The sequence below is a fragment of the Rutidosis leptorrhynchoides genome, chromosome 4 (genome assembly GCF_046630445.1).
Source record: "Rutidosis leptorrhynchoides isolate AG116_Rl617_1_P2 chromosome 4, CSIRO_AGI_Rlap_v1, whole genome shotgun sequence".
Taxonomy (NCBI): Eukaryota; Viridiplantae; Streptophyta; class Magnoliopsida; order Asterales; family Asteraceae; genus Rutidosis; species Rutidosis leptorrhynchoides.
The window spans coordinates 466027428-466038408 of NC_092336.1; the positions used below are offsets into that span (position 1 = coordinate 466027428).

General features: G+C 37.1%; 1 protein-coding gene across 1 annotated transcript; it reads right to left on the reverse strand.

Moving 5' to 3' along the window:
* Window positions 1-4776: 4776 nt before the first annotated feature.
* LOC139842257 (uncharacterized) lies at window positions 4777-5619 on the reverse strand. Its single transcript, XM_071832422.1, has one exon. The coding sequence runs from the start codon at window positions 5617-5619 to the stop codon at window positions 4777-4779; it is 843 nt and encodes a 280-aa protein (XP_071688523.1).
* Between the last annotated feature and the right edge of the window lie 5362 nt (window positions 5620-10981).

Here is a 10981-nt window from a genome sequence, read left to right on the forward strand (position 1 = left end):
CAACATGGATTTTTTTGGCTTTCATGTTTAACGAAATGATTTGCATAAAGGTTTCTTATTAACCGCCTGAAACAATTAAAAGGAGTATATCTGCTAAAATCAATTTTGAAGTCATACGATTTCCTTACAGGTTTTTAATTTTCATTTTCCATATACGAATTTCACTATTGGTTTGTTAATTTTTATGATTTTTTTAAATTGACAGTTTAATATAATTCACTTACACTTAGGTATTTGATTCGGGATTTCATGCACAAAATTACTTGTGATACTGTCTTTGTCATACCGAATCAAATACCTAAGTGTAAGTGAATCATATCTAAGTGTAATATAATTACTTGCGAATGTACGCATACACTTCATAGATATGAATCATATCTAAGTCAAAAGAGGTATAGTCACAAGAGGTATGTTTAGGTGATTGACTTGGTATATTTTGAATTTTTCAACTTTTTGTGTTGTCTATATAAGTTTTGAGTAGTGTTATTGATTTGTATTATGTTTATTCGATATTGTATCTCATATGACTGAATATACAAGATACTGAAAGAAAAGGTCAGAAAGTGCGGATGCGAGCTCCAAATTAGGCGATTTCAGCAACAGTGAAGGTTGATTTTTGTTATATTTGAGATTTTATTGTAAGTTTCTTATATACATTATGTGTTAATAAATCTGTATTTGAATAGGATTGAAGAGTACTTAGCTTTTATCAACAACTTCAGGAAATTGACATTGAGTTGGAATTGTTATGATGGTTATTGTAAAAGTATGTCAACAGGCTGAGATGTATCTGAGATGCAATAATATTACATGGTGTTGGCTTTTCAGGAGCAGCAGGTATCTTCTGATTTTCGTTTGATCGGGTATCTTCGAATTTTGATCAGGTATGTTGTCTTCCGAAAGTAGATTTCAATTTCTATACACATAATACTTATCTTAATAAGGATACATTGGGTTAAAATTGTAGTTTTGTTATGTATCTTTATAAGTGTTTAAAGATACATTTAGTATGACAATATACCTTATTTGTATTATAAGTGTTTCTTTATAAAAGTCTATCTATAGTATTTTTTTCTTTAAAAGCCGAAGTTTGAGTCTGTTATGAATGAGAACGGTCATTATGTAATTCGTAATGCAGCTGTAGTCGATAACCCTGAGAGGTATTGATCAATCCATTGAACACGTGACTGCAAATTAATGATCATTGGAAAGTCAATTGCAATGGCGTTTGATAAATCTGAATGGAATGGTCCTCATGAGCATACTTTTGTCCCCTTTAATGATCTAAATCCAGTTTGTTAGGAGTTGGAGTTACTGCAGGTAATTACATTATATATAAATTTAACTGGTTTCTATTTATTTGTATACAAATTCCTTATTGGTTTGTAGCTACCTATTGTGCTTTGTTTATCATCATATATGTTTTTTTACGTATTTATTTATTTTTTACGCTTCGGTCTAACAGACGGGCTCATATTTGGTCATATATACATATTTGTAACATATACGTATCATAGTGGTAGCGTTCCTGGTGATCCTTTTGATGTGTGAGTGGGTACTATTGCTCCGTCTGTTTTTTCAAGACAGTTTTCCAGTAGGTATTTCTTGCAGCGTGCTAATCGTTTGAACAACATTAGTATTTATGGTTGTTTTGCGAGTTGTGCTAACATGAATGTTAGTGAAAATGTTGTTGGTATTAGTTTTGCATCTAATAACGAAGCTGTGATTGATACTACACAAAAGAAGTGTCATAATCGGCGACTCTAAGTAGCCGGTCCAGTCAAATAAGTAAATTAACTACATGTTAAAATGGGTTTGGCCAAAATTAATAACTCTTTTGCACATTTTTCTTTAACTATAATAATGCAAAAGCATTTGAATATACTTAGAATTGCTACTTGGTTGACTCCTTATTGTATACTCTTTGAGCTGCTACTTAATTTTTTCTAATGAGCTGCTTCATTTTGTGAATATAGGCGTGTTGGTTTCTTTATATGAATGTTAGTAATGTGTTAACTTCTTTTATATTGCTGTGTTGCAGGTAATAAAGGACTCAGAAGACCCAATGGGAAAGTGAGCATGTAATTTTATGTAGACATTATTTGTTTTGTTTTAACTACCCGCTACCTGCTACCAGTTTAAACTTTGACAATGTAGTACTCGCATTGAATGTGAAACGTCCTAGAATGCATCGTAAAAGAACACCGATGTCCACAGTGGCATCTCGCGGTTGACCTCGACCTTTTTACCATCAATTTGAAAGGTATGTATCGTTTTTTTATATGCTTTATTAAATGTGTGGGCAGTTTGGTAAGTTTACATTATGACTCAAACTAATTGGAAAGAGTAAGGTTATAAACTGATATTGCTGACTAAAATTCTAGAAGGGAGTAAAGTAAGTTAAGGGGTGTTTGGATGCCTGTTTTAAGTCATTATCAACAAATTGCGTAACACTAATAAGTAAAAAACCGGGCATGATTATATGATTACTTTCGATCAATTACTTTATTGAATAATCTTTTTTATATCATCAGCAGCAAAGTTCATCACAATAATGTTTTCTAAGTATTCTATGACAAACTTTCTGAGTGAGTTTAGTCAAAACTAAAAAAACCTAGGCACCTAATAATATATAGGATAATAATAATATTAATGTTGTTATGTGTTTTGTGTTTTGTGTTTTGCTATTGTCGGATTTAGTAGCCTTAATCTATAAGTTTTGTGTAAAACAAAACTTATAAGACAGTTCACCAACAACAATACTTGCGATACTGTCTTTATCATATCGTTAATTGATATAACATTTTACGATTATGTTGTGTAATCAATACATGTATGAACAAAATTTATCAAAATATTATTGATGTGTGTTGTGTACAAAAACATATTTTACTAATTCAACCACAACAATACTTTGACACTTTTCGTATAATATCGTTATTTCATATATAAGTTTAAAAACTAATAATGTTTGCGGACGAGTCCCCGTGCAACGCACGAGCTCATAAATCTAGTATATATGAAATCACGAAGAGAGGGGTGGAAAAGATGGGGTTGAGAGTTCCGAGTTGATCTTGGAAGCGTTGTATCGAAATCTTCTTGCCCTCCCACCAGGTTGAGAGTTTCGAGTTGACGGCGGTAAATGTTGGATTCGGACTATCGTTGGAGGGGAGGCCCAGATATACTTGGGTTTGAGGGAAGGTTTGTAAGGGTGCAAACCAAAGTCCCACATCGGTCATGGGACAAAACAAATGTATGTATATAAGTCTAACGGAAAGTCCCTCTATCACCAATTGATTTTAGAAAATGATGGACTCTTGGGCTTATATTGCAGGACATTGTGTTTAGGCTATTCGATCCTTACAGTTATAACTATTTACGCCTTTTGAAATGGCGGATACTGATGGTTACAAAACCACTTGGCCGTTATCAACTCATTTCAATATGTGCACACCTTGACTCCTGCAATTTTTAAGACGGTATCGAGTAACCAATAACTGTGCACTCCACATTCTCCAAACTTGTTATTAAGTATACCTCGATAACCCTTTATTTTCACGAAAATCCCAATTAACGAAAATGATTATTGATAACACCAAATTACCAATAGTAATGTTGGTCTTGTGTAAGTATCAAAAAAGGTTTTTTGAGTTCAGGCTACACGATCTAACCGAGTTATTCTATGGTCGTAATGTCATATGAATAGATGGTAAATCGGATTATCTTATTCGTATTGATATTCAATTACTCGTAGTAGTTTAAGCTAGTTAAATAGGGAGTTTCGGTTTAGATCTTTATGTCCATGTCCAATGTTGTACTTGTGACATAATTGGCATAATCCCTAATAATTAAATAACCTGTCTACTTTATCTAAGTTTGACTGTGTTTTAGAGCTAGACTCCCAGAAGTTACCAAATATATACCATTAAGGGTTTGTAAAAGTAGACTCTACGATGCAGAAACATGAATGATTGGTCATTTTCAAGATTAGATTTTATAAGATGTAAGACATTTACTTTGGTGCAATTAATATGGTTAGCTTGAAAAAGTAACTAACACGATACTAATGCAATTTTTGTGTATACCGTGGTATGCGCTCATCAATGTCATGTTTGACAAAAAAAAAAAAAAAAAAAAAAAAAAAAAAAAAGTTGTAACATCGGCACATGTAGGTGTATTAGTATAACATTTGGATAATTAAAGCTGAAAATATGAACAATAAATTTGTGATCAATAAGTTATAGTCCTAGACTCCTAGAAGGTTGACGTTAATTAAAAATAGTACTTAAATTTCAAATGTTAGAAATATGATAAGAAGACGCACATGAATTCATGGTCCAACATATATCCCGATACCTTGCGTAGTCAATGTGTTGAGAGCCTGAGATGCGAAGTCTCCCAACCATTAAAGCTAATATCACGAGAAGGGTATTAGACCACTCTCAACCATGACGTCTTCCTCAACGCTTCCTAAGCGCCACATCAGTTTTCTCTCTCCTCCTTCCTCACCACTTCTTCTATAACACACCATTGCCAACCATGACATATTTTCTCAAATTTTATTATTATTATTATTATTATTATTATTATTATTATTATTATTATTATTATTATTATTATTATTATTATTATTAACTTTAAAAATAAATAAAATTATTATACATCACATTTATTAAACAACAAACATGCGGTTACATTTTTTGATAAAAAAAATGACAAAAATTGAACATAAGTTATAAATTACATAAACTTAAACACAAATAAAAAACTATTAAACTACTCATCATCTTCATCACATTCGTCGTCCTCGTCTTCGTTCTCTTCGTCGTCTTCGTCTTCCTCTTCGTCTTGGTCTTCGTCTTGGTCATCATTGGCGGTTGTACTGGAAGGTCCCACTTGTGGTACGTGTCGGATACGAAAATTCGCCGAAAGATTCCAAATGTGTTCGATGAGCTTTTGTCGTAGAAGATGGTGAATGGTCGAATCTCGCAATTCTTTATTAGCGTGAATGTGCGCTTGAACCCTTTCCTTAATGGATCTTCTTGGACGACAAGCGAGATTATAATTTTCTTCAAGGTCACACATTGCCCTTCCGTTGTCCTCGATGATCATATTATGTAATATAACACAAGTGCGCATAATTCTTCGGATTCTTTCAACATAGAATTGTCGGCAAGAGTTTTTAATTATTGTCCAACGACCTTGAAGCACTCCGAAAGCCCGTTCAGTATCTTTTCGGGCAACTTCTTGAAACCTCTTAAATTTTGCTGCTTCAGGGGTAGGTGGACTTTTGAAAGACTTAACCAAAGTCGCCCATTCAGGATATATCCCATCGGTTAAATAATAACATTTATTGAAATTACACTCACTAACCGAAAAAATACACGGAGGTGTCGTGTCTTGAAGTAGATCGTTAAATAAATCAGATCGATTAAGCACATTTATGTCGTTGTTTGAACCGGCGGGTCCAAAGTAAGCGTGCCAAATCCATAAGTCATATGATGCAACCACTTCTAACATGATTGTTGGGTATCCGTGATCTCCTCTTGTATAATGACCTTTGTATCTATATGGGCAATTTTTCCATGCCGAATGCATGCAATCTAGACTACCTAACATGTCCGGAAAATCGTGTATTTTAGCATTCGCTGTTTAAAAGTCGTTGTACGTCTTGTGAAGTCGGTTTTCTCAAATATTCAATAGCGTACAAGTGAAATACACTTTTACAAAAATTATTCAAACAATCGTATGACGTTAGTTGACCCATATGTAAGTACTCATCAAAAGCATCAGGTGCAGTACCGTACGGTAATTGTCGTATTGTAGATGTGCATTTTTGAAAAACATTGAAACCAAGCAACCCGGTAGCATCCCGCCTTTGACGAAAATATAAAAAATCATCCGGAATAAGTTCTTGAGAATAATTAATTATACCTTGGCATATGCGTATGAACAATGGCTGACTCATTCTATAACGTTTGCGAAAATAATCTCCGAGAAAAGTGGGATTATCGAAAAAATAATCATTCCATAAACGCATACCGGTTCCCTCTCGATCTCTTAATAAAAATCTTCTAAGCGCTATTGAGATCGGCTGGACGATTTCTTTTTCTTCTTGATCTATCATATCAAGTAGATCGAGTGCGATAATACCAAAATTCGAACTCGCAGCATCTAATGCAAATTTTGTGAGACTATCCAATTTGGAGCCATTGGTGATTGTTGAGTAATATTGAGGGTTTAAAAGTGTGATATATATTGGTATGTGATGAGAGTAAAATTGTGATGTATGTTGACATGGGATAGTAGTATATATATAGTGGAGATATTGGAAAACAAAAAAAATAAAAAAAAATAAAAGACATTTCAACGGCTATATAGCCGTTAATATGTACAAAACACCAACAAACATACGTCCTTGAATATGCTTAGATATGAAAAGTTACAGGGCGACGAGGTGAGGGAGGCCGAGGGCGGGTAGATGTAACAACCCAACCCGTTAACCATCCGAAAACGTGCCAGATTTTTTTTTTCCTGAGACAGCCCTTCTGGACGGCGTCCAAAAGCTTGGACGGCGTCCAGCCCTTAAGACCTGGACGGCGTCCAGCAGATCTGGACGGCGTCCAGAATGCCTGCCAGATTCTGTCTTGCTTAACGATTTCACACGGGCGAAAAACCCGCTTCCCGACACTTTTAAACCAAGACACTTTCACAATATGTTATAATAATTAAAACTAAGAGTTTTCCACAATAAAATCGAGTTTTACGACAACAGGCCCACATGGACCCAAATTACCACAAAGTGACCATTTCGACCCACTTAGTTAAATTCAAAACATAGACCGAGCATGGGATTGGGGATACGCTACCAATCCTAATCAAATCCAAAAGCAAGTCTTCTAAAGCAAACTACGCAAGTCCACTAGTTCCCACGCTTACCCGAGCCACCTCATCCATGCAATCTATAAAAATGTAAACAACGAGAGGGTAAGCTAACGCTTAGTGAGTGAGAATATACTACATACATATATATGCATAAAATGGACACGCCACACAAAACCAAATACCGCATACCGGAGCATCCAAGCATAAAGGCAAGCTAGTCTAAGCATACCGTAAGATCACTAAGCAACGAGCTAAAGATACATCAACAAAATATAAGTTCACCAACAACGATGTGAACAATGCCAATAAGCTACACCCGGAGGGTTAGCTACATCACGACAATACAACATTATATGTATACAATATATATATATATATATATATATATATATATATATATATATATATATATATATATATATATGTATATATATATATATATATATATATATATATATATATATATATATCAAATAACATAATTTGCTTACGCTTACAACACAATAACCATGGTTAACCAAATCTTCGCAAGGGAATGACTTCGCGAAACAAGTCATCGATGTTCATAACAACCATTAGTGCACTTAACACTGCGTACACTAACCCCACGGGTGGCATCTTAACACGTCGATACTTCACCCTGGGTGGCGTCTTAACACGTCGACACTTCACCCCGAGTGGTGTCTTAACACTTCAACACTTCACTCTTCATTTTACTTGAGGTGGCATCTTAACACGTCGATACTTCACCTCGAGTGGTGCCTTAACACATCGGCACTTCACCCGTTATTCTCTAGGAGTGGCATCTTAGCACATCGATACTTCACTCCGGGTGGTGTCTTAACACATCGAAACTTCACCCCGGGTGGCGTCTTAACACATCGACACTTCATCCGTCACATTACTTTGAGTGGTGTCTTAGCACATCGACACTTCACTCGTCACGTGAAATGTGGTGTCTTAGCACATCGACACTTCACATCTCACGTTACAACAAATAAATACATTATATACCTACACATATAATTATTCCACTCACTATATTAACCCTTCGTCATTGGGGTTATATAAGTCCACATCACACGCCCATGTGATAACGTACACACAAAGTGTGCACCTCGCCAAAGTGGTCAACCAAAACGCACAACCGTGCCAATTGGACCTATACACAAGTCCAACAATTCCACCTATACGAAAAGCGAGTTCTATAAGCGAGAACCCCTTCACCCGACCCGCACGCATCCTACACATACATATGCATATAGGATATTAACACTCACCTTGTCGCCTTGAAGAATGCTACTGAATAATCCGCAATCGCCGATGGAATGTACCTAATCCATTTATCACATAACAAGTAACACAATTTGGGTGGATATACAAATCAACCCAAATTGACAACTAGTGCAATTCCGACCCAAATGCACTTCCAAGCACAAACCGCGCCCAAACTAACCAATAATCACTAACACAAGTGAGAATGGTCATAATATGCCAATTAAACCCGATCACAAATGTTAAACAAGTGTCATACCCATTTTGACACCGAAACCCTAATTTTGACCCATTTCAAAATTAGTTAACCAAATACACCCAAAAGTGTTCCAACACTTCCAATATCACTAAACCTAGTGATTAAACTCATTATCAAACCCTAATCAAGGCCAAATCGTCAACCGACCCAAAACCCGCCAAGTGACAAGAATAACAAGTCACCATAAACCTACTTCATCATCTAGAAGGGTTTTACAACAAACTAGCTCAAAACCCTAACTTGAATATCAAATCTAACAATTGAAATTCGGAGTTTGAGCTTACCAATACTACCACAACGTAGCTAGGAGCGAGATGAACAACTTTAGAACCCGAGCTTTAGCGAGAATCCGACTCCTTCTTCTCCAAATCCACCTCTCTCTCTAAAACCCTTACTCTCTATCTAGATGAGGTTGAGAGTGTTTGTGTGGGTGTAAAGTGATCCAAAAATGATCAAGGGATCAGCCTTGAAGGCTCCAAACCGGCACCCAAGTGAAATTACCATTTTACCCATTTATAACAAATTAAAACAGCTGGCTCGACAGACAGTTTGGACGGTGTCCCAAACCTTGGACGGCGTCCCACCTTTTGTTGCTGGACGGTGTCCCCCTATCTGGACGGCGTCCCGATCTACTACAAAATCAGAAACAGAAACAGGGTGTTACAACTCTCCCCCACTTAGAATCGATCACGTCCTCGTGATCCTCGTCACTTAACCAAACGGACCACACCCTACGGTCCTCAAACATAAGTCCCAATCCGACTTTCCTAGGCAACTCTTCCCATTGGATCACCTTTAACAACTAAAATCGTCACCCGCGATTTATCAAAACCACATCCGAGCACTAATACCTGCTCAAATCCCCATATCGGGAAAAACTCAACCAATCTCATACCGAGATATAAATTCCCTAGCGTACCTTTACCAAGGACAACGCTAAAAGCGACCAAGTCTCAACCTAAAGTCAACAATCCGAACGTTAAAGATCGAACCACATGAATCCTTACGGATTACACTTACCACTAAACATCCTTTGTAGTGCGCAATACAACCAATACGCCACTATCCTAACATCATAAACAACGGCTAAAACCAAAAGCGCCCAAAATGACTATGGCAATGCTAATCCTAAGGTGTACAAAATCGACTATTGTCACACCCGTAACAACATGTGAGCGAAACACGGCTATCACATCACTAATCACACAACATGGTCCTCACCACCCCACCATCGGTGTATAAAACAACCGATAGATCACTCAACACCGGATGAAGTCAGCGGACCCCGTCAACGGTCATGCTTCACCGATATATCACTACTCCCATGATGAAGTCAGCGGACCCCGAAGGTCATGCTTCACCAATCAACAATACCATGATGAAGTCAGCGGACCCCGAAGGTCATGCTTCACCAATCAACAATACCATGATGAAGTCAGCGGACCCCGAAGGTCATGCTTCACCAATCAACGCCCTTTTGGCCTCGAACAACGAGTAGCGTAACATCGCGCTCTGCTACGCCATAATGAATCCTAACAGATACCACTAACCATTCACACAATCGAGCAAGAACCACCTATATCGAACATAGGCACAAAACAAAAATTCTCTAAAAGAGAATCCGACACACACATCCCTTAACCGAGGGATTTCACCTTGCTCGCAAAACACATCCATTATCTCTCAACGAGATTTACCACATTACCACCTCGGTGATAATTTCCAAATCCAAAATCATAAGTACAATTTAACCAAAATTGTACTCTACCACAAATCGACCAAAACTAGGTCCCAACACAAGTTTCGGATCTACCATAAGCATTATCCGAATTTTCACCCTAAGGCCTCCTCGTGCGGGAGTGTAACTCCCCCACTTGGAACTACGTTCCATATCCACAACTCGTACTACCGTACAGTGCTACCAAAGGTAGACTTTACCAACTATTGGGCTCACACGACCCATCACCACATCTTGCTCCAACCTTGAGCATACGAAGGATTTTAACCTATCCTTAAACACTTCAAACGAAAAGTGTACCACAAACTACACAAACTATACCCTCGCAATCCTCCAATTGCTTTAGTTTGTCAAATTTCACCTAGTCACTCATGTACTTAAGGGTTTCACTTCGGTACCCTAAGTACAATGTAACCATAACACAATCGGAGTCGAACACCACGCTAGTAGGTATAAAAGAGGCACCTAATGTCGCGTCACGTAGACTCCTTTACCAACATACATCGAGATTCAAAAAAACTCGATTTCTCAGGTTTCATCCCACCCGTCGAACCTCATGGTTCAATAACTTCAACACAAAAGCGAACACGCGATTAACAACCGACACCAAAATCCATTTCCATGGCTTGGTAGAAACATTTCCCAAATACTAAGGAATGCTTGGTTACGCCAAGTCTTACGCCCTTCACCCAGCAATCAAAACGTCACCATAGGGTACTTCCATTAGGAACGTCACCCATATCAATAACTTGCACAACACCATGCATTTAACCAACTCAAACTCAACGACACACAATAAATAATCAAAGAACATATTTATTAAA

Bases quoted from the DNA above. Each gene is read 5' to 3' on its own strand.
- LOC139842257 (XM_071832422.1), bottom strand. From the start codon at position 5,619: ATGTTAGGTAGTCTAGATTGCATGCATTCGGCATGGAAAAATTGCCCA.